The sequence below is a fragment of the Bombus huntii genome, chromosome 2, assembly GCF_024542735.1.
Source record: "Bombus huntii isolate Logan2020A chromosome 2, iyBomHunt1.1, whole genome shotgun sequence".
Classification (NCBI taxonomy): Eukaryota; Metazoa; Arthropoda; class Insecta; order Hymenoptera; family Apidae; genus Bombus; species Bombus huntii.
Window position 1 is genome coordinate 326,399 of NC_066239.1, and position 24,953 is coordinate 351,351.

General features: G+C 44.8%; 2 protein-coding genes across 2 annotated transcripts; both read right to left on the reverse strand.

The window, feature by feature from the left end:
- Nucleotides 1–2,857: 2,857 nt before the first annotated feature.
- LOC126878189 (uncharacterized) lies at nucleotides 2,858–7,504 on the reverse strand. Its single transcript, XM_050640748.1, has 2 exons — nucleotides 6,382–7,504; nucleotides 2,858–5,799 (listed from the first exon to the last, which is right to left on the reverse strand). The coding sequence occupies exons 1-2, from the start codon at nucleotides 7,502–7,504 to the stop codon at nucleotides 2,858–2,860; spliced, it is 4,065 nt and encodes a 1,354-aa protein (XP_050496705.1).
- Nucleotides 7,505–12,843: 5,339 nt separating this feature from the next.
- Nucleotides 12,844–14,304, reverse strand: LOC126878190 (uncharacterized). Its single transcript, XM_050640749.1, has one exon. The coding sequence runs from the start codon at nucleotides 14,302–14,304 to the stop codon at nucleotides 12,844–12,846; it is 1,461 nt and encodes a 486-aa protein (XP_050496706.1).
- Between the last annotated feature and the right edge of the window lie 10,649 nt (nucleotides 14,305–24,953).

Sequence of the window (24,953 nt, forward strand, 5' to 3'; positions counted from 1 at the left end):
AAGGGTGGTTTCATCTGGATTGAGAGAGTTTTTAGTTAGTGAGTCGTTACACGAATTGCCGAGTGAGTTACGCTGATACTGGTCATTCCGTGGGCCGTGGATTCGTCAAATAACCTGAAGTCATCGTCACTGCCTAACTGCCGTGATCAACCGTCAAGTTTGTAAGTACCCCTTTTGCTGGAATAAAATACATCTGTGCTGTACCACCGCAATGGCTAATAACCGTGAAGACACATCCGACTCCCCCAACCTTATTCCTACTGTGAATCCGACATATATATAGGAGGTTACACTGGACATATTTTGAAGGCGCAGGGCATCATACTGGGTGGACGACCACAACGTGGTGTTAATGATCCTCTGAGGTCCGTGTACTTGCATCGTTATTATCATCGTCGTTGTCATCACCACAGACGTCCAACCCGGCAGGGACGCAACTTTCTGGCATTTTTCTCAGTCTGTCATGTCTGTCCTCATATGATCGTTTGCCGTCTAAATTTTTCAAAGTATATCTATCTCCTTCCAAAATCTCTGCTATCATGAATGGACCCCTGAATTTCGAATCTAACTTCGTTTAGTTTCCTTCCTCGTTTTTGCGTAATACAAAATCACCGAGATTAAACCTAACCACTTATCTTTAGTTTTGTCAAATCCACGTCTATCGTACCTAGCACTAATTTCCATATTCTCTATTGCCTGTTGCCTTACATTGGAGATATCTACTTTTCTTTCTTCGATATTGTTGGGTAGGGAAAAGCCGTAGGGTCTTGCTGCTTTTCCGATTAGCGGTTCCAATGGACTCGACTTAGTCGCGCGGTTGGTAGTGCAAATTAAAGCCAGTTGTATTTCCCCAATCGCGTCTTACCGAGACCGCCCGGTCGTTTCTATTGCTGTGAACATATGATTTTAGCGCACCCATAATACGCTCTACCTGTCCATTGGCCCTCCTAGCATTGGTTGCTATTAAGTGGAGTCTAATATGTTTATCTTGACAAAAATCTTGAAATTCTTTACCCGTAAGACACCTCTCTTGATCCGCTATTATCCGGCAAGGACTGCCGAATAAAAATATAGCGTACTTAAGTGCTTTAACGGTACTAAGGGAATCTATTTTTCGAATATGATACAGATATGCGAATTTAGTGAAGTCGTCGACCAAAACAGTGGCATATTCTTTCGAATCACTATGAATGATACTTATATTCCGCAGGACTAGTTCTTATACTGTAATATTCTATTACTCTATTTTTTCCCTTCCGTCTTATGCATTAAAATAGCCCCCTATCCATCCGAACTAGCGTCTGTCTGTAAGTTCTATCAGATAGTTGGGGTCAAATACCATTAACACCGGCGCGTCTTTTTTTTCATGCCTATCCGTCCGAGTTATGTTTTTATTACCGGAAGTGAGTGCATACAAGGGTTTCGTTACCTGTGAAGATTTAGGGACGAATTTTCAGAAATAAAAGGTTAAACCTATGAACTGCCTGAGCTGTGTGACGGTCGTTGACGCAGGTAAAGAACTCAAAGCGTGTATTTTACCCGGACTGGGACGAACTTCTCCGTCGTGAATTAGATATCCCGAATAGAGTACCGATGTCTTTAGAAAAGAATATTTTGAAAAGTTAAAGGAGAATCCGGCTTTTACAAGGGTATCTGATACGGTGTGCAATCCTTTTAGAGCTTGATCTATCGAGTCGGCAATAATGAGGACGTCATCCAAGTAAACAACAACGTATGCATACGCGAGGTCACCTAAGGCAGAAAGAATAGCCCTCTGAAAAACGGAGGGTGCATTTTTCCAATCCAAACGGCATCGTTATGTATTCGCATTGCCCGTCGGGGGTAACGAACGCTGTATATTCTGTCGAATTAGCATGAATAGGGATTTGGAGAAACCCACCGGCCATGCTCAGACTAATAAAATATCTCACTTTTGCAATCTCGCGACTTGGTCCGCAATGAGGGGGAAAGGATACCCATCCGCGACCGTATTTTTATTTAATTCTCGAAAATCTACCAATCATCTATCTGAACCATCGTTCGTCTTCACGAATAACATAGGGCTCGCGAACGGTGAATTACTAAGCCTTATAATATTTGGCTCTAATTAATTCGCTTATTCTCCCATGTACTATTCTGCGCTCTTCCTCGCGAAGTATATCAGGTCCTCTTTGTATGGTGATGTTAGGATCAATTAATTGTATTTCTAACTGACCTGTATTTACGCGAGTACGTAGGAAACCCGTAACGAATGAATCTCTGAATTTTCGAAAAAAAAAGATTAATCGACTTTTATCACTACCACGTACCTCGTTGTCAACTTCATTAACATCGATCTCGTTTTCAGCGGTTTTATTACAGGCATGAATTATTTTTGTTTTGTACATAGCGACGCTATTTTATATAATACTACGTCAAAACCTTGATTTAAAATTTCACGATCAATCGCGATATCATATTTTAAATAACTATCAGCGAGGACATGAAAAATTTATCTCTAACCATCAACACCTGCAACGGACAAGATTTGAAATGTACGTTTAGTTCAAATATTTCTTGTTCCTCGCATTATTACTATATCAATCGTCCTTTGTCAGAAAATCTCAAGACTACGAATTCTTTAATTAGTGAACGCTCGGTCCAAAATCAGGGTAAAATGAAAACGACTCACCCGAATGACTTAATCTACAAGTTGGTGGCTCCACTACGTAGAAGTCGATTCAACACTCGTTATTGGAATTATATTCAGGGCACTGCCGTGTAAGGATTTTCCTCCATAATCAGATTGATAACTGCGCACCATTCAGCGGAGTCGAAGCCAGCGGTTTCAGGGTTAAAACGCGGTGGCGAAAAATTGTTAGGTTCCAAACTCGATTTTTGCACTAGCGACTGAATTAACTCGCGCACGATGGTCGTAAGCTCTTGCACTGTTATAACGCGCCTCTGGTAAATCACCCATCAAGTATTCCACTGGTGGAGGGTTGGCTCTGCAGCAGCGGACGCACCTTCTGAGAGTGCGCCATACCTGGCTACGGCCGTCGATCGGCCAATAGCGCAGTCTCATCGCGTATAGTGTAGCTTGTGTCCCTGTGTGATGATTGTTCCGGTGCTCTTGCTCTATAATTAGCTCTGTCAGCGGGGATTTCGGTAGGATGATCGGGTGTTTTTGGCTGAAGGGTATGGCGGAGTTGGTTAGTCGCCCTCCTACCCGGAGTAGCCCATCTTCGTCGAGGAAGGGGTTTAATGGCTGTAGTTTCCCTCCAACGTCCTCGCTTCGATTTTTTTGGAGGATCCGAATTTCAGGCGCGAAATGATGGGATTGTAGTATTTTTATTAGTTTGTTGTGCGCTGCAGTCAGTTCGTCTGTGGTGAGATGGGCAGATCGGTGTTGCCTATGTCTCCATCGAAGACACCAGGCGACGATTCTTATTAGTCTTGGCCAAGACGAGTAACGATGGAGGAGAGTGTTGTCGTTAACACTCGTCCTCAGACAGATCGTCTTCTTTTGCTCCGGGAGGTCGACTACCGGTGTCGGGCTCCAGACCGGCCAATAGCTTTTGCTTTGCAGGAGCCACCTTGGCCCGTTTTTCCAAATGGACGGACATAGGAATTCCTTGGGCGTCTGGCCTTGGGACATGAGATCCGCTGGATTATCGTCGGTAGGCACATGACGCCAGTCGGAGATATTGGTCTTGGTCTGTATCTCAGCGACTCGATTCGCCACAAATGTTTTCAAGGTGTGCGGTGAAGACCTGATCCAATGGAGTACGATGGTGGAGTCAGTCCAGTATACTATCCGCGATATCTTGGTCGTCAGGGCCTGTTGTATTGACGAAATCAAGGACGTCAAAATAAGTGCCCCGCTTAATTCGAGACGTGGTATGGAGAGCGATTTGAGCGGCGCTACCTTCGACCGCGCCGTGAGGAGTCGAGTCCAAATATTGTTCTTTCGGTCAGTCGTCCGCACGTAGACGCACGCCCCATATGCCCTTTCGCTAGCGTCACAGAATCCGTGGAGCTCAATTTTCGTTGCGGATTCTAGGATGGTCTTCCGAGGGAACCTTACCGCATTTAACAACGGCAATTGGGTGTGGTATTTGATCCATGCTGTGTGTACGTCTGTCGGAAGGGATTCGTCCCAATCTACCTTCAATGTCCAGACTTGTTGCAAAATCATTTTTGCTCGAACGATTACCGGCGCGAGCAATCCTAGTGGATCATAGATTTGTGCGATGACTGAGCTGATTAATCGCTTTGTGATTCGGGAAGTGTCACTGTTCGTCTTGACCGAATATAGTATGGTATCGTCGGCTGAATCCCAAAAGACGCCGAGTGTTTTTAACGTGGATGACTCACCGAGATGTAATTTCTGCTTGGTGTCTTCCTCAGGTAGCCCTCTCAGCAGATCCCGATCGTTTGATGCCCATTTGCGGATATTTAGACCGGCTAGCTTAAGTAATTTCGTGAGATCATTCCTGATTGATAGGGCTTCGTCCTTCGTATCGGCTCCGGTCAACGCATCGTCGACATAGAAGTCTCGCCGTAGGATCTGCGCTGCTCTCGGAAATCGAGGTCCCTCGTCCTCTGCCAACTGTTTGAGACATCGTATGGCCAGATACGGGGCTGCGGATAGACCGAACGTTACGGTGTTGAGTCGGTAAGTTTCGATCTCTCCGTTGTAGGCACGCCACAGAATCTTTTGATAGGGACGATCTTCTGGACGTAGGATGAATTGGTGGTACATTTTCTCGATGTCGCCGGTAAGGACATATTGAAATGACCGGAATCTCAATAGGATGTTCCTCAGGTCTTCTTGTAATTTCGGACCCGTATGAAGGGCGTCGTTTAGAGACACTCCCGTGGTACTTGAAGCTGAGCCGTCGAACACAACCCGTAGCTTGGTGGTGTCGCTCGATTCCTTGGTCACGCCGTGATGTGGTAAATAATATCCGTGGTCGGTGGCGTGATCCGTGTTGATCTTCGTCATGTGACCCAAGTCTAAATATTCTTGAATCACAGCACTATACGCGGTTTCATATTGTTTGTCGCGTTGGAATCGGCGATGAAGAGAGGCGAGCCTGCTCATTGCAGCGGCCTTCGATGACCCTAGTGAGGAAAGCTTTTCGTTGAATGGTAATGCAACGATGTATCTGCCTTCCTTGGTTCGTCGGACATGGTTTCGGAAATGTTCTTCACATAGTCGTTCCGATTCCGAAAGATGAGTAGTGGCCGGTCCCTCGTCGATCTCCCAAAACCGTGCGAGGTCCTCTTGCAGAGCCGTTGTGGTTGCGTGGAACGTATTTATCGCGGTTTGGGACGTGGGACTCCCCCCGATTACCCAGCCGAAGCGTGTTTTTTGTAGACGTAGCTCAGGTTCGCCTGGTTGTGCCAGATTGACCTGCCCGATGCACAGCGACGCAAATGTTGATCCGGTACTAAGTAAGACATCGATCGGGGCTGGGCAATGGAATTGTGGATCGGCTAGTTGAATATTTCTGGGTAATCCCAGACTCGAGGGATCGATGGGCTCGCTTGGTACGAGGATCGATATGGCCGGGATAACAAGAAATTTCAATGTCTTCTTATACTTGCCGTCCGTCGACGTGATGGTGGCCGTGGTGTAACGTTTTGCCGTGGTGCTCAAATTGTCGAGGGCTCCGATCTGGATCGCACATCTCCTTTGCTTTATACCGAGGGACTTCGCGAGCTTGTCGGTCATGAAGTTCATGCTCGACCCAGTGTCGAGTAAGGCTCGGGCTCGGATTGGTTGTGCCTGTTTGTTCAAAACCTTGATCTGTGCTGTGGCCAACAGATCATGATGCAGAGGGGTGTGGGGAGATGTGTTTGTTAGTCCGATCCCCCTTGCTGTCGTAGTCTCGGACAGTCAGTTTTGCCCCGGTTGGGACTTGGATGAAGCGGTTGGGGTGGTGTTCCGGATCCGGGCTGAGCGTGACTCGTACGAGGAATGCTCTTTCGTACCTCTTGGAGCCGAAGATGTATGCTTCCGTGAAGTGTCGGATGTTCGCCTCGATTTGTGGGACGACCGCGACTTCGATGATGCCGATGGTGATTGTTCGGTGGAGGCTCGCTTGTGTGATGAACGACTGGCCGACGACCGACCGCTCGGTGCGCGACTGCCCGACGACCGACCGCTCGATGAGCGACTGTCCGACGACCGACTGCTCGGCGACCAACCGCTTGCCGATCGACCGCTCGACGATCGACCGCTCGACGATCGACCGCTCGACGATCGACCGCTCGACGATCGACCGCTCGAAGATCGACCGCTCGAAGATCGACCGCTCGACGACCATGAATCTACCTGGGTTTTTTCGCGGTGTAGATACGTATGGTGTCGGTGACCGCAGATACGACACGAACCCGATGTACATTGTGTCGGCGAATGTCCTGTGCCTAGGCAATTTATACACAACGATGCCTTCTTCACGATCTGAAAACGTTTGGTCGCTGATTTGGCCTTGAAGATTTTGCAGTGTCTGATCTCGTGAGGTCCGTTGCAGGTCGGACACACCACCGTTCTGCTGGTTGTAGCAAGGGTTCGCCCATGCGGTATGGTTGTTCGCTGACTGCGGTGTTTGTGTGTTGACCCTTTTGATTCCTTCTCTTTAGAGAGGAATTGAGTCCCGTTCGCCCGTGTTTTGAGAAAGTCTATCAGATGCTGATAGGATGGCACCTTTTGGCGGGGCAGTGTGCGTTGCCATTTACGCAGGCTGGACGAGGGCAACTTCGACGCGATCAATTCGATCATCGCTATGTTTGATGTGACGGGCTCCTTTAGATGTTCGAGCGCCTTTAGATTTACACTGATGGTTTCCAACAAATCCTCTAGGGCCTCTGGAGTTTCCTTTTTGATTTCCGGATAATTGCGCATCAAATTCCAATGGCGCATGCAGATTTGGAGGGGGCAATTGAACTTGTCCTTCAGTGTATCAAGCGCGATGGAATAGTTGGCCTCTGTGAGTTCTAATGACTGGATACTCTGTGCGGCCCGTCCAGTTATAGATGAGCGTAGATGCTGGAACTTTTGGACATTCGTCAAACCTTCGTTACGGTCCACTATGGATGTGAACATGTCGTAGAAATAGGTCCAATTCTCGAGGGCACCGTCGAATTGGGGCACGCGGACCTCTGGAACGGTGGTCGGCTCTGGTTTCCGGCATGTCTCACCTCTTGTTGTAGTCGACGGGGTTGGTGCTGATATTTGTTCAAAGAGCTCTCGGAACCGCATGTCAAGCTCCCGATGCTCTTGTGATAACGAATCTACCCGCGCATCTTCCCCCTCATCTACCACACCTAACTCTTCTTGAACCTCGAGTATCCTCCTCCAAAGCTCATCGAACGAGCTGCGGCAAGATGCTAGGAAGATTCTGTTTGCCTTCCCAGACGCTTCGTATTCATCGAGTTCGCGCCTTATGGTTGCAAGTCGACGGGCTAGGACGCCTCGTCTCCGCCGTAACGTGCTGATTGATTCAGCTTGGGCCATATTTGATTTTGATAATATGAACGACCTTACCTTGATCAAATGGACGTTGATCTGGGATTTGGTTGATAATCGTTACAATGCGGCGTGGGCTCGTGTAGATGCTGAGCGACGGAGGTGCTTCTCTCCTATGGCGGTTCCCTTGATCAGTTGACTAAGTGGTTGGAACTTGGATCTCACGCGACACTGTATAGTCACTGGTCAGTGCACTTTTTGGTGGCACGAAATCCGGCTCGAAGGACCATGTAAATTCGACCAATCGCGGGGAGACGTAATCGCGAGGAGAAACGTTAACGGGGGTCGTAAATCCCCGTTACGATTATAACAATCGACGCCACGAATTGATCGATCCCCTGATTTCCGTTGAGATAATAAGGGGTGATTGAGTTGGTATAACACTGGGATTCACAGTATTATAAAGTATATATTTCCCAACACTTAGTTACACTGACGTAGAGAAATAAATAGTTAACAACTTGTCGCACGAAGATGCGATAGATATGTACGCTAGAACAGGGCTCTTCTAATGGAATTAATGTGTCAATGGACTTAGCACTATGATATGTTGAGGAGAGAAGATGTATGTTCGACAACACCGAGAACCGACAAAAGTTTGCGTGAGGTATGCGACTCTTGCGCTATGTGTAGACTGCAGCGTTAGGCGTTAGTTGGTAGACTGTCTGTCGCTCTTTTTTTTAATACGGAAGAAAAGTTCGGTGTGGGTGTGCCCCTGTGCCTAAAGAACGCGGATTCGTTGGTCCCACTTTCGTTAGGAAAAGTGAGGGTAACGAACCGCGGTGTCGATTGGTCATGCTGCACTACTGCTCGAAGGGATGAGTAGGGAGTCTTCTACCATCGTGGTGCGTAAATGACTGTGTGTGTGAGAAAAACCTAGCCTGTTTTATTACAGGGCTATTCGGGTTTTCCTAATGGGTGCATACCCGCTTTCTCCGTGTTTTAAAGGCGACTAATAAACCCAAGGACACCTCTAAAACCGACTGTGTTTCGAGCATATTTTTAGGCTTTAGCAATTCTTCAAGACAATCGGATTGAAGACATATGGCGAAACAATGCAGGGAAGTGAAAGTTATGGTGGGTCCTTAGGTTTATTGAGGGTCGAAGTGCCGTTACGCAGGTCGGTTGTTGTCCGGTCGCGCGGGCTGGCGTGCAGATGTTTTAGGCGTCGTAACACATTTTCAAATCCCAACATCTTGTCAAACATTTTGCACCTTTTCAGATTAATTAAATTCTTCATTATCTATTCTCGAGTTAACGTGAAAATCTGAAACCGTTCACGGAATTCAAATTACCGTGGCAGCCTATTTCGTATTCACCGAACGCAGTATACCATGTTGCATTTGATATGCATTGATATTCGAAAACATACACTGCTTTTACGCGCTGTCGCGTTACACATCAATGTATACCTACTGCTACTACATGGAAATTTTTAGCAGTGCTGCTAACATCACTTAATATATCAATCCACAACAACGCCTTCCTCAAACCAAGACGCTGGTCAACAAGTTGCGCGAAACAAACGTTCGAAAGTAGCAGTCGCCATTTCATTGTAATGCAATATGATGTGCTCTCTGATATACCATGAATAAGTGATTGTCGATGTGAAAATTTCTCTTTTCTTTTTCACGACGCAGGCGATCAAATAGGAACTTGATTCCCGTAGTTCCTTATTTTGCGCGAAGAAGCTTACTACCGAACATTTTCGTTAAATTTATTGTTTCTCGCGTGACAACAGCTCTATACATGCAGATATAATACCTTACAGGAGGATAAAAATGCGTAGTTCATCACCGAAATACTTTAAAGGAGAATTAATTGCAACCTATTACGCCCCGAGGCTTACTATCAATGCTGTATTTCTAACCATTTCTCTTAGTACTACAGTGTCGCAGACAGATCGTCTTATATGACCGTCGAGATATACACAAAGTAACGATAAACGTGTCACATAAACTTGAAACTTCGATTATAAAAGAAAAGAAGGTTGAACCGTAACCCAATTATTAACTTTTTTTTATCGAACTTTATTATAAATACTACGATTACAATGCTTTTACAGAGGTAGAATAATACTGAATTAGAGAAAGGCTGAACAAGAACTGGCTGACGTCTCGGCTTATATGCGTTTTGGTTTGGGGATGTTGAGGGGCTCGGTGTAGGTTATGATGTGCAAAAGGGTTCGAAGGTCGTGGGTCGATGTTTTATCTATGATGTAGATTAAGATGTGTCATAGGCTCGGTATAGGCTATGATGATAAGGTGGTGACGTGTGCAAAAGAGTCGGAAGCTCGGGGGTCGATGTCTTATCTCTGGTGCAGATTAAGATGTGGTTGATGTCACAAACGCATAGTTGTCGTCAAGCAGCGAGTTCTAGAAACATTGATTCGCCTTCTATCCGTTATTTTATCTACACAAAGAAGATGGCATACGTAATCATAGGCGCGAACAGTTGCGAGATCCGAACATAGTGGGTTCTCCCAGAGAAGACAAAGGAAGAAATCATAGGGCAGTCAGTACTATTTAAGGATTCATACCGAATGCATCGAGAGGTTCAGAGGAATAAAATCTAGGTCACTTAATCAAATGAATACATCGAGAAATATCATAAAGCCGGGCCGAATTACAATAACAAACTAACCAAACGTTAAATCATTTGTGTCGTGTTCATTATAATTTTAAATATTGTTAAAATACAAGCTTATATAACTTATATATAACTTATATAACTTATATAAGTTAACCCTGTTAATTCAGTGTTACAATCATTTGAACTATTTCTGTAATCCTAACCAAAACAGGAGAACGACTGATTCGCGGCGTCGATTATCAGAATCGTAGCGAGAACTTACACCTCTCGCTGACGCGTTTTCTTCGCGATCGCGTTTCTCCGCGACTGGTCGAATAAACAGATAGCGTACAAGTTTATGAACCTTTTGTGCGATGTATTTCATTATTGGCATGCAGTCTAGCATGAACAAACAAAAAACAAAAAATTGTTGAAATTCCCTATGAATCCATTATTGCAACGCTCAACTAACTAGCGACCAGCCAGGTACAACTGATCGGTTAGTATCGCCAGCCTTGAACGTTATTCGCGTCCAAGGTGGAGGATTATAAGAAATGTAAAGAGCAAGGTTTAGTTCACCTTATTTATTCCTCTCAATAACTCTGAATACAGATGTCTTTGAGTTCACTGGCTATCCTGTTAAATATAATTGTCACTGACTGAATACTGTTACAAGATGTTGACTCTTAGAATACTGGTGCAAGAGTGAGTCTTGGTGGTGTTGCTGTCGTAGAGGAAAGTTCGTGGTGAGTGTGTCTCAAGTCTGTTTCTAACCGATCATTGGGTAAAGACGTATGTTTAAGGATGGGCTGATCGTCCTAATAATGGTTCGTGTGCGGGTGACCTTGCACTTGGGGAAAAGCCGCGTTTCCGGTCTTCCTGAGATGTACCATAAAATAAAGAAATTACGTGCTTTATGGGTTCTTCAAGTGTGGTCCTAAAGCACCTTGACTGTACAATAGGCCCACTGTTTATGATGGGTCCGCACTAGGGTCGCGTAAACCTTTGACGGTCGTCCAGCCCGAGAATCGCATCTGGTTCATACAAGGCGTCGCGGTAATTACCAGGTGGCCACTCCAAATCCCGAACTTCCATCTAAGTATCTTTTTGAAGGATACTTTCCGAATATGAGTGTTTAAATTGGTTACGAATAATCTTGAATATGTGTGAGAAAATTAGGTTGATGGTCAAACTTGTCGAGTTTTTCACTCATTTCTTACTTTTTAAGCTAGAAAATTGTACCGTATGTTCAGCTGGATAAATTGTAAAGTACAAATTAAATAACAATAATAAAAAAAACTTCTTACTGTTTCGATCTCTGACGTGTCTCATTAAATGGACTTTTTTTTTATTAACGTGGAGGAAATGGGAAAAGCGGCGTGGTACTGCCGGATTCCCGGACTCCAACCGACTAAAGCCTCCACGATGACCGCCCCGGCTGCGATCGAGAGGGGCCCGGGAACCGGTGTGAACGACACACTGGACCCCTCCCCGCGCACAATACGACTCCTAATGGAGCGATGTGTGGCCACGTCACACCGCGCCTCGTCGCCGGAGTCGCCGTGCCAGGCAGTCCGGTTCCCCTACCGGACTGCTTTGCGGCCCCGAAGCGCTGAGCTGCCAGCGCCTAAGTTAGAACCCCACCGGGAGGCTCGACGGACCCAGCGTGTCTCACCGAAGCGTGTCCACGGCCTCTCGGGGTAAGAGTACCGCACCCTCACCCTCTCCGCCGCCTCTTTCCGAAGTATAACCTGCTCACAGAAGGAGGTCACGGCCCTCCTTCTTCTCTCGCTTACCAACAATGCCTCGAGGATCGTCGGCAGCGAAAGGTCCCATCTGAATTCACGATGAGGACGAGGCGCGGCCGCGCCCACGCCGGGCAGTATTCCAGCGTGTGCTGCGCTTAATCCACGCTCGTGTCACAATTAGTTTGAGCGTATAAGGGGCTCGGCTTGGGGCCGACCGCGCCATTCCTGGAGTATAAAACTCATCCTGGCTTCACTCTATAGATGTTCGGTAATTTATTATCCACTTCCTGACGGCCACTGCCCGGGGAACGGCGCGCAGGTGGTCGACGCGCGACTTGGAAAAACCCTGCCCTCCCCTTTCGGATCTTTGGACAAGTTGAACCTGCCCTTTCGCGCGGCAGCTCGCTTAGCCGGCGCGGCGCGATGCGCGCATCTCGCCGGTTTGACAGCGTGCAGCCGCGCGCGTTGGTCCTGGCGTTCCCCCATACCATGGAGTGCGCGTTGAAGTCTCCCAGGACGAGCACTTGCCGGGGGAGTCGTCGCCTGACGCAGTCGCCAACTCCGTCCAGGAATTCCTCGAATGCTGCCTTTCCGCTGTTGGGTGACACGTACACACCCACCACCACCATTCCTGTCCACTCGATCGCGACGTATCCGTTGCCGCGTTTCAGCAGGGTTCCGTGGGCGGACGCCCCGGGCGTTGATGTCCAGGTGACGGCAACCATTCCGTCTGTATCTCCGGCCCATTCCGGAGCGTCCGGGTCTCTGTATGGTTCCGCCACCACCGCTAGGGCGACCGTGCTCTTCCGAATGGTTTGGTAGAGCAGGTCTTGCGCTCGTCTTGATCTTCCTAGGTTCGTCTGGAGGATGCGCATTTTCAGCCCCCTAGCGTCATCGCTTCTCTGGCTTCCTCCGTGCCAGCTTCTTTGTCCGCGGGTTTAGGGTCGCCTTGCGGTGGGGAGCCTTCCCCGTTGCCGCTTGCAGCTGTGGATCCGCGGGTGGCTCCTTTTATTCCTTTCTTCGGAGGGGGGGGGGGCAGGCCGGTCCACCCATCCTGTGCCCGGATGGTGCTCCAAGCGTCTCGCAGGGTAGGCATTTCGGGCTCGCGGCAGTGCATGCTTTCGCTTGGTACCCTGGTTTGCCGCATCTGAAACATAGGTGCCCCTTGCCTTCCTTGGCGGTGCAGAACTTCCTTACGTGCCCGATCTCCAGGCACCTGCAGCACTGTAGAGATCTTCGCGCGATGGCTTCGGCCCTCGCCGTTGACCACCCTATGGCGACCTTGCCAGCCTGGGCCAGTTTCCTCATTGCGCTGGCCGGGCCTCGTATCCACACAAATCCAAGACCGTTTCGGGCGGGGCGGATTTTTCCCAGTCGGACGTCCTCCGGCTTGCAGCCGCTCTCCTTCGCCAGGGTGTTCCGGATTTCCTCCTTGGTGGCTGATACGTCTATCATTGACACCCTTGCTTCGGCGGCTCGGAAGGGTGTCGCCACACGGACCTTGTTCGGATCCAGAGCCCGCGTCAGGCATGCTACGAGCGCTGCGGCCTTCTTCCGCTCCTGATCCTCAGGGACTTCCAAAATGACGCCTCCAGAGTGACTCTCTTTCGCATCCTCATCGTGCTGATGCCTATCTCGGCCAGGGAGACGCTGTTCCTGGCCGCAGCCAGAACCTCCTCGTAGGATCTTCCCGATTTGTCTGTCAGGGTGATCGTTACCGCTGACGATCGTGGTGTATGTGGGAGGGGCATCTTGCCTCCCTCTCTTCGAGCGTTCTCTGGGGATTTCCTGGGGCTCTTCGCCTCTGTCCCGGGGGTTGGTTTGGCCGATTGTTTCTTCTCTGCCCCCTTTTTCTTTCTTTCTTTCCCCCTTATTCTTCTTCTTCCGTTTCTTTCCGACGGTCTGCCATTCCGTGGCAGCCGCTTGTCCTCCCTTGGTCGATGGAGCGTTTGGGGCTCCGATCTCAACCCTCCTTGCGCTCTCGTCCGGGGCGACCTCCTTTTCTTCCTTCCTTTCCATGTTCTGGAGGCGTTCCTCCAGCCGGTGCAGCGAGGGTCTTATCTCCCCTAGCTCATGTTCGATTGCGGCGAGACGCGCCGTGTCGCTGCTCTTCTCTGCGGGGGGGGGGGGGGGGGGGCTTGGCCAGTTCTTTTTTGAGCGCCTCGTTCGTATAGCGAGGGCGACGATGGCGGGGTCTATTCTCCTCACCAGCTCTGTTGTGCCCGCGGTGATAGTCCTCGCCACTTCCTTCAACGTTTCCTCCTGCGTACTCTTGAGGTTGCGAGATGTCTCGATAATCTTGGTCATCTCTGCGGCCCGACGGATCAGTTCCGCTCCTATGTCTGCCGTAGTAGCGGTTCTCATCTTTTGGGCTAGGTCCTCTTCCTCCGTCGTTTCTTCGGTCTGCGGGTTCTCTGTGTCCAGTGTGGGGTGGGACGGCCCCTCTTTTGTCAGGGCCGCCCTCTTCATGCTCCTGGTGCTGACGTGTGACGGCTCGGCAACCAGCTCCGCTTCGCCCCCGCCTCCGACGGTTTCCCCTACCTCCTTATCTTTCGCCACCGTTGCGTCTTCTTTCGCCAGTGGGCGCAAATGTGGCCGCTTCCTTCACACTTGCTGCTCCGCTAGTCGCTGCCGCTTTCAAATGGCCCGCGCGGCGCGCTTTGACGCACGTGCCAATATGGCTGCGTCTGTGTAGTTCCTCGGGTAGCCCGTGTGGCGGTACTGTCGTCAAGCGTCCCAATATGGCTACCCCTCCGTCATAACCTCGCACTCGGTTTACCTCCGCCTTTAGCGCCCTTCTACACCAGATTTCGTGGGTTCCTACACCCGCTTTGCATTCACGGGCGCTAGTCCTTCACTGTGATTACTTTCCTTGCCTGAATTCTTCAGTTTTCCGGAGGTTTCGGGTAAGCTCACGGCTCCGTCCTGTCTGTGTCTGCTCCACTACACCGTATCTCCATCATCATTCCCAGCATCCTGTCCTGAGATTTCGAACAGCAGCGCCCCCGTGATCCCCCCCATTGGTCTTAACTCCGTAATGTCGAGTTCGGAGAACTTGACTTCCCTCTTCACCACCGATACCGTATCCCTGTACGTGAAGCCCGAGCCGTCCCTCTCGGTGAGCGATACCGCGGCACACCGTGGGAGTCGGGGAAGGTCCGGCACTTTCTTACCGCGTGCGTCTCGCCCACAAGCGTTACATCTCTTTCCTGCCCCGATAGCTCCGGATCCATCGCCGCTGCCCGCTCCTCGCATGGATTCCTTCCCGTGCGGGGAAGCACCGGCGGCCGAGCGGCCACCTTCGCGAAAGTCCTTGTCCTTGTTCCGCCACTGCCGGTCACTGTCCCGGGGGCCAAGACCCTTGTTCGCAACGTCGACGACGGAAAAGACGACGGTACCCATCACCCCACGAAGATCACGGGCCGATGGTCATAACGTCGGGTTCCTCCGACCCTCTTCGAGACCTCCCGATTCGCGTGTCCCCTTCGTCAGACGCATGAACGTGTCCGGAGGCCTAGCGGCCCATCCCCGGATGGTTGCTCAATGACGACGCAGCGGGGCCCGCTGCACAATCCATGGCTGCGTCGATACTGGGATATGCCTCCCCTACACCGTAAACGATTTTTTGGTTCGTTTTTCTATCCATAATACTTCGTAAAGGATCGCCTAGGTCGTCAACAAAGGTTTCCATCCTGGTGCCACTCTTTCGCACCCTACCCCGGTCAAGGCTGGCGCAGGGTGACGGGGAGCCCCACAAGAAGATGAGGTGTGTGCTCTTGGCAGATACGAGCCCACCAAATTCTCCGAGGTTCTGCGCACCGGATCGGCAAACTGGCGGAGGCCAAAGGCGCCGACCAGCCACTATCCGGCTATAGGAGAATATCAGATTCATCGGGGTTTCCCAGGGCGTGGTCCTACGCCCTGAGAATCCGTAGCCGCCTGGTGCCCCCCTCATTAAATGGACTGCAACTTTGCTATTTCTGCAAACTCTTCATTAAACTATTTGAAGTACATTTTTGACATACTTTTTATTCATCGAAAAAAAGTTGATGTTTTAAACTTCCTATATTTGTTAATTTCTCACACATATCTAAATACCATAGCAAGCTTTTTGCAGAGATTAATAAGGTAAAATTTCAAAATAATTGAAGTATTTAGAGTGTAAAATATTTATTCTTGTTGAAATATGTATAATTTTCTGTGTTGAACTGGGTTAAATGCGTAGTTGAAATACTTGTATGTGAATATCAGTGTGTGGAAGTATGTGTGTCGCAGCGTCTCGAAAACAAAGGAATGTAAACTGTTCAGTCGGTTAACAGTCGGGTATAGAAGAAAGTGCTGAGACGCGCGCAAGTGTGTATCGATGAATACATAAGAAATCGTCCATGAAATAAATATATTACTATTTTAATATTAATCCTCAGTATAAATTTAGTGCTCCTATAATATTATTTCGGCTTCAAAGATCCACAATTCTCAACAATTCTGAATTATGATACAAACATAATATGAAGAAATCGTTTCTCACAAGAGGTTTGACATAAAAATTTTACAACTTCAAGTCCTTATTAGTGTTAACAGACGTAAGAAACTTAAATTAAACATACAGCGAGAAAAGTTTCTTCTTCGCACTAAAGATCTATGACACTAAAACAATAAGAAAAACAGTAAGTAACAAAATATATTCATTGATAAGATAACCACAAGAATTACTCATTATTCGTAGAAGTATTAATTGATTACTCGAAGAGTTGGGGTCACGTCGGCCATGTCATAAATAAACTTTCTTCCTCAGCACGAAAAATATTATAGTAAAAATAAATCGGGAAGAAAGGAGATTTTCCTTTGCGTGGGTTGTAACAAAAAAAATAATTCCAATTTAAATATATCTAGATGTGTTGGGAAAAATAATATGCTGCGATCGCCATTGGAACTCGCGGAAAGAGGAAACTAATTCCCAGAGATAGCTCGGTTGAATGATCTCGTGAAACATCGAAGGCAATCGATAAAAGATATTCGCAATGGTTCCTTATTAGTTGAATTGCGATTAGTTTCCAAAAGAGACAGCCAACGCCCTGGCCGCGCTGAATGCACTCGTTCCCGTCAGATCACGCAAATTAAGCAGCGCCGGGCACGGATAGTACTTGGATGGGTGAACGCCTGGTACTCCGTGCGGTGTTGGTGAAGCGCGCTGCCCCCCCCCCCCCCCCCCCGTTGGGGTTCGGGCTTGGGCGCTTGACGGCTCAGCGCCTCGGGGCCGCCAAGCAGTCCGGTAGGGGAACCGGGCTGCCTGGCACGGCGGCTCCAGCGACGAGGCGGTATGATGACAATGGTCACACACCGCTCCATCTGCGGTGGTATTAAGCGCGCGGGGAACGCCCCGTTGCGACGCTCACAGCGGTTCCCGGGCCTCTCTCGATCGCAGCTGGGACGGTTATCGTGGAGGTTTTAGTCGGTTGAAGTCCGACACTACCACGCCGCTTTCCCAAGAAGCGGCCTGGCGTCCGTGTGGATTTCCTCCACGTAAAATATAAAAAAGTTTCCAAAAGAGACAAACGTTGAAATATTATCAATTGGAACAAGTTTCCGCTCTTCGCGTATCTTGCAAGATAAAATTTAAAAATGAAGGTCGGAGAATCTTTTTGACCTGGAATATGTCTTCATTATACCACATTCAATTATTAAATAAAATAATAGTTTTATATTTATAGCTTTATAAATTATACAGTTTCCGATATTTAAAAACGAAGCAAGATACCGAAGACTATGAAAACGCAAAAGCTATTAACGTCTATTTCTCAACATATAGTATCGTGGACAGATTGCCTAAGAAATATCGGGTGAACTATAAACAATGTTGCGAGAGTGCCTAAATGCCAACAGGCCGAAAGGGTCGCGAAATTTCAATGGGCTTCAACTGACAATGTGTCGTCGGTCCTTCAGTCGAATAGTTACGCAGAAGAAGACGTACGTGATCTTGATCGCGGACGGTTACGAAATACGTACATGGTGGGGGTATGAAAAAAGACAGAGGGATACTTAAGGGAGAAAGACGAATTAATCAGAGGTCTGAGAGTCGAGTTGTGAGGAGTCGAGGGTTGAGTCGAGTTGTGAGGAGTCGAGGGTTGAGTCGAGAGAGAGTCACCGAGTTGTTATGAGTTGTAAACTATTAGTTGTGACTTGTGAATTATCCATTTAGTTGTCTTAGTTATAGCACATTGCTGTATTTAGTTCACGTTAAATAACCTTCGTTTCCTGTTTAACCCATTGCAAATAAATCCATCTATCGATAAACTTATCATATAGGATAGAAATCATTGAAAATCCTAATTTCTAATATTTCTGAATAAATAAATCCTATAAATGTAGTTGAACGAATTTACCATTTAATTTCGACTACCGTTATCAAAATCGTAATGTTTGCTTTTATTTTTTATAGAAGTGCACTCTTCATGGGATGTTCTAGACAAACTTCTAAGGTCCTAACTCAATGACACATATATAACAGGTCTGACTGCGTGTTCCATACAAAAATTCAAATGCGCCACCGGGATTTTCCTCGCATGAAACGGAATATAACACGGGCAAAGAGCACGGGAATCGTATCTTTTCTTTCTATTCTCCCAGTGCATCTGGGATTTTTGTTGGTAAACCGGTAAGAAGATTTGAGCAGACACGCAAATATCAGGTCGTTGTTATTATTTTCTCGTGGCGAAACGTTATTCCATTCGCTTTAATATTCGGGGAATTTGTTTATAACTAACTAGTAACGTTTAAAAACGCTCGTACCCTTCATTAACTCATCCGAACCGTTTCATGATGTTTCTAGAAAATTTGCCAGGCGAATTCCGTGCTTTACAATAAACATTTGTAGTCGAACGATAGTAATTTGCCTATTACAATACAACGATACTTTTTTCTATGTTACGTGGTAAGAATATAAGGCTATATAAGAAAAAGAATCTCGCATGGCTCTGAAATATGCAAATATATCGCAAGATTTTTCAACTGGCTCATTAGTCGGTTATTAGAATGATACACTGCCTGATTTTATTTCAAGCTATGCAATTCCATGTGAGAAAATCAATAGGCACTTAGTTGAAAATAATGGAGGAAAACATTTTATTTTCTACTATATTCTATTGCTTTTCCTAGTGTGTTTGAAATAACTTTCCGAGTACATTGATAAACGAAAAGTTTATCCAGATAATACTTAGTTCCAATGCGTGTTTCGCGTATAAATCTTTTGTTGAGATCAACAGTGTATCAAGCAAGACGGCCCCAAATGATATTAGCAATATTAATTTTGTACAAATAACCATAGTTGCGTCTTTCGACATAAGACATTTGTAACACGGAGTTAGATTATGACAAAGATGAACTAGAAAATCTTATAGCTATTATATCGTAGGAAAAGGAGAATAATCGATTATACAGAGATAATTATTTTATTAAAACAAAGAAAAACAAAGAAAGCGAAGAGATAATTAAATTAAATTAACATGGTAATAACAAAGAACAATTGTTTAAACTTATTTATCAGTTCCCCTATAATTTGCTAAAATATTCAAAGATTACCTGCCGCAAACTTTGAGTCTCTCGAATAACTAGGGAGAATGTTCACCCTTGCTCCATTCAAAAAAAGGAGAGTAAAGGTTGGTGGATTGGGGAAAGGCGTTAAAAGGCTTGGAAAAGGAAATTACATAGATAACATTTGCCATCGTAAGGAGACAGATCTAGTCACGTGCTGCCGCATGAGACAATTTCATCCGTTTTTAACGGGCTACGATATATTTAAAGTTTACTCGCAGACACCAGAGGCCAAAACCCGGCTAAAAGGGGACGATGTAGATACATCATGATATCCCGACTTTCCTTTCGCTTGTTCCTACGTAGATGCATGCGCAATTTCATTTTACAGAGAAAATTAGTAGTCTGAGGACCATTTCATACTATTGCTTAACACTATACATAAAGTTGACGGGACAATTTTTCAGGAACTTTTGAAGATGATTAGAATAATTGTTAACCATCGGGCAGGGACTGGCCGTTAGAAATTACGTTCAATTAATATCTGCCGCTTAAACATCCTCTTTTTAGACCTATCGGTTTGCTTGGTAAACCGGCAAAAGCTTATTTAATTAATAATCTGCGAGCGGGTGACCGCAATTTCCAGTTTTAATTATCATTCGTTTTCTGGGTTCAAAGCAAGAGAACGCTCTTTAATCCAACGACGATTTCTTCAAATATTTCATCTTTGCTAGTTGCGCTCACTGCTACAGGATTTTCACGGGAATACCTTGCACACAAACACCCATGACCGCATAAATGCGTCCGAATAGATGGACATGTGCAACATCAAAAAAACTTTACAAAAGGTCGGCAAATCGGTTTAAGTCGTAATGTCTTTGTGTATTTCGCATCAAAGCCGTCGAAGGACTAAAACTGTTCGCGTACGTTAAGCCAAGCAACGCGGCGGACTAAAGAGTTAATCGAATTGAAATACTCAATTCTAATGAGGAGAAAATTTCGAATAGTACCTTTGAGATAGTATTGTAATAGTAGTATAATATATAGTACAGCAATATATAATAATATAATATAACAATATAATAAGTAGTATATTGTATACAATCTTGAAAATAGGGAAAAAGGCGGGCAATGAAAATTACTTTATCGATGAAAAATTAATTGGTAACTCGACGAAAGTTAGCAGCTTAGATGTGGAAATAATAGTTATAAAATATTTAGTATTATTATGAATTTCTTATTGTACAATCGGTGATTGTCGCTAGCAAACCGCGTAACATTTGATTGTGCGTGCGACATTAAAGAAAATTTCGAGATCTGCTTAATTCGTTGCAGCTGTCTGGCCGAGCAGTTTATCACATAATAATTACTACAGTCACTAAATGGCAATAATGCAATTTTCCAACAACAAAGAAACTTTATGGAGTTCAATGTCCTTTAATGCATTTCGTCGATACGCACATTCTTCCGGCAGTAATAACTGAAATCCGGCGTACTCATCCGGGCTTGTGTGTATCACCTACTCAACCCCAGAAAATGAAGAGCAAATGGAGTTTCGTCTCCGTATCTATCGCTAATTCTACGAATCGCGTGTGCCTGCTTCTAGTTATCTTTTTTCCTATGTCTATGCTCACCTCCTCTTTTTCTCCCTCTTGCTTTTATTCTCTTCCTTTCCATCTTTTTCACCTAATTTGGTCATATTGTGATAATTTTATTCCAATTTTTTTAAATCGAGTAATCATCGTTAATTGTGAATGTAATTTCGAAATAATTTCGTCTGTATGTTGCGACTAAAATTTCAATGGCCAGGAGAATTGCAAAATTGCAAGATTCTGTTAGGTAATTGTGACAACTTTTAAATGGTTGGCTATTTCCATTTAAGCCTCTGACGTTTAATAATTTAATTAATTTTTCATTACATGAAATTTGTACGCTAAGAATCGAAGCAAGCCATATGAGAGAATTTACGTTTCAAAGTTAGAATTAGCAGGTGCCAATTGCAATCAATTTAATTATCCTGAGTTGAATAATAAAAACTCACGTCTCGTCATTCTTAACTTGTAATAACATGTAATTTAACCATTGATTAATTTTTTCTGTAACATCAAAACTGAATTAATACAAATTGACTGATAGAACGAAAACAGTTTTTTGCATATTACGTGCGCATTTTGTTGACCAAAGCAAGGAATTTTCACGCGTAATGTTCTTCCTATTGTTTTAGAATGAGTTCTATTTCTGATTCCCTATTCCCGGGAATCGAGCTGATTGAGCTTGGCGAATTTATCCAACAGCTTCCCCTGGACGATAAATATTTTTATATAACGGGATTTTCTATGTCCATTTTGTGGACCGAATTGATCATGATAATTGGCGAAACCGTCATATTTAAAAACTTGTTCCGCTTTAAAGTTAGAGTGACATTGTTAATTATGACAAGTTTTCTCAAACTGGGTTTGCCAATTTCATAGGAAAATGCTAAAAAAAAAAAAAAAAAAAAAGGAAAAAGAAACAGGAAAGTACCAAAATATTTCTACGAACAGTTTATTTGTCACGTAGTGGAATTGTCATTTGTTTCGAATGAAGCATGTCTTAATTATCAAGTTATTTTCAAGACAATGGCTGAAAGGGAGAAGATTTGTCACGTAGTAGAATTGTCATTTGTTTCGAATGAAGCATGTCTTAATTATCGAGTTATTTTCAAGACAATGGCTGAAAGGGAGAAGATATTCACGATACGAAACTTGTGCCTGCTAACCGTAAAACAAATATCGTTCAAATAATTCATTAAAGATTCTAGCTGCGCAACTTAACCTTCATCAATGATCGTTATCTATCATTTGTTAAATATTTAACTACTCTGACATAATCATCCTATCGCGATGTATCTTTATATCCATATAAGAATAGAATAAGTAAACAAAGTAACTCGAACATGGTAGATCTTCTATGACCCGACGATACCAACCGAAGGTTAAGGACGAACAGAGAACATTTAGGATAAATTTCTTGTCTTACGATGCTATGAAATTATTCATTTCGCTAAAATGGCGAATGACCCAGCAAAATATATAAAATTAATAATTGAAATATTTATTTTAGTCTCACAGCATGATCAATACAAAATCAGTAATCCCAACTTACTGTTTGACCGAACACATATTATCTGTTGTATTTTTACAATTCGTCCTAAATTTGTTAACCTCATTTTGAAGAACAATTGACTTTTAAAATCAAGTTTAATCGAAATTTTCCTAGACATGACGCAAGACTTTTTGTCGAATTTCGTTCAAATTTACGCAAAGCTTTCATTAAACTTTGAACAACATTCTATTTCTAGGAGACATTCGGGTTCTTTATGAAATCAAGAGTGCCTAGAGAGCTCTATGTATTTTTGACGGAGCATCTATTAATTTTCGGCCAACAATGACATAGTCTTTCTTTTTTTTCTTTTTTTTTTTATTAACGTGGAGGAAATCCGCACGGACACCAGGTCGCTTCTGGAGAAAAGCGGCGTGGTAGTGCCGGACGCCAACCGACTAAAACCTCCACGATGACCGTCCTGGCTGCGATCGAAAGGAGCCCGAGAATCGGTAACAATGACACAGTCTAACGTGATTACAACTTTCTGGATAACCAGAGTCGCGTGAGGCAAATACACCGAGAGGATAGCATGAAACTTTCTGTCTACTTGGACGAAATTTATCCCAAATATTGTTTAACAATTTTATGAAAACATCGTCTATCTGATTCGTTGGTGAATCCATAAAAGAGGAAGAACGTTTCTATTTCTCCTACTTTAACTGCCTGTTACTTTTCTATAATATGATAAATCATATGTTACTTTAAATTGCCTTAAATGATTATTTTTAGGAATATGAACTTGATTTATCCATGTAAAAGATAACATTACACATTGGTAAGTATCTTTTTCTATTTCAAATTTCCTCCTCCACCTTCCCTAAGTTTTCCAAAAGATTTAAACCATATTTCCATCTCTACTATCTACTATTCTAACCTATATATTTTATCCCTATTATCTTATCTTAATTCGTTCTGATTATTAATATGCGTGAAATGAGTTCTGACTTTTTTCTTTACATTTATGTCTATCTTTAACCCCGTGAATATCTCCAATAAATCTCCAACCGAATTAATTTGTAAACGAAAAATATAAAATCGTAGGTACTTTGAACAACACAAATACGTAACAGAAGGAGAGAAAATTTTTTAAAAGTATGATATGGTCGTAATTCGAGTAATATATATGTCGGAGATGAAAGGACACCGGGGCATCCCATTTGGAATTCTTGGAAAAATCCCAATATTTTAGTCTTTACGATTTAACCCGATTATAATTGTCCGAGATTTGTGACAGTGAGCTTGGGCTCGAAGCGACAACTAGTCGCTGAACGTAGCCGCGGTCACGGGATGAGCGTTTTCACCTAATAAAGTTATGGCGTAATTGAATAGCTCTCCTTAAAAATAAATAGTTGTAGTGGCACGCGACAGTAAACATTCTAACGAGTTCTGTTCCGTGGCTCGCCACACACAGACCTTACTTTTCGGACAAGATGATTACCAGGTGTCGATGCATCTCCACAGTACACGTTCAGCTAGCCTGAGGGCCCGCCATAAATCTTAAGATTTCGTTAACTAAGGTCCTTCAAACGAACAAACAGTCTTTATCCTAACAGTCCAAAAATCTGTCACCTACTACGGGAAGATACGGGAAATCTGCTTTTCTCACGAACAACGCTTCCTGCCAGTAACTTTCTCTCGGAGGGCGGTTAGCATCCTTCTTCAACCACCAACATAGAAATTAACCAATTAACAAGAACGTTTATTTCCCTCATTTTCCGAACGAAGGCGATGAATCCGATGATCTCGTGCCTTTAGACATACCCCATCATAGTTTTCCTCTGCAGCATCATCGTGACAGAAGGTCATTCTCTCGTGAGGTCTCATTAGTGAGTTACATAGCGTCTTTACGCTCGGCCAATATTCTACGTTTTAACAAAGAGTAAGTGTGTAATACTTGTACCGTAGCCAAGCGAGTTGAGTACAACTTGGGCTTTGAAAGAAAGCGCATTTTGTTATCCCGTTGACCGCGGATTCGTTAGGGAACCTAAGATCATTGCCATTAGTATCTCGAGTATCTAATTACCACGGTTACTTGTCAAATTCTGTAGTAATGATATTTGTACTAGTAAATATCTTCTTTATTCCATAATAACAATGTCTAATCCAAATGAAAATTCATTACACGCCCCTATGTGGAACCGACATATATTTAATGAGAAAACCTCTTATGGGAAATTATTGAATAAAAGGGAACGTGTCACATGACGCTTGATATTGCTGTCACGATCCCTCGTCAACCGATCATATTCGGTAATCAGTTCTGCCCGAGCAGCCGAGCTAAGCGGAGGTGTAAAACGGTGCTTCAGAAAAAGTGCGGTAAGTGGGGAAGAGAAAGTTTAGAACGGCAACGCCCATAGCTAAATGGTGGAAACCCGTGTCTTCTACTAAGAAAACTATAAGCAAATCTAAAATGAAAAAGCACATCTCACCGATAAAAATAATTA

Bases quoted from the DNA above. Each gene is read 5' to 3' on its own strand.
- LOC126878189 (XM_050640748.1), bottom strand. From the start codon at position 7,504: ATGGCCCAAGCTGAATCAATCAGCACGTTACGGCGGAGACGAGGCGTC. The intron at 5,800-6,381 runs GTTCGTGTCGTA...TGTTGGCCACAG, and splicing joins GCCGACACAATGTACATCGG to CACAGATCAAGGTTTTGAAC.
- LOC126878190 (XM_050640749.1), bottom strand. From the start codon at position 14,304: ATGAAGAGGGCGGCCCTGACAAAAGAGGGGCCGTCCCACCCCACACTG.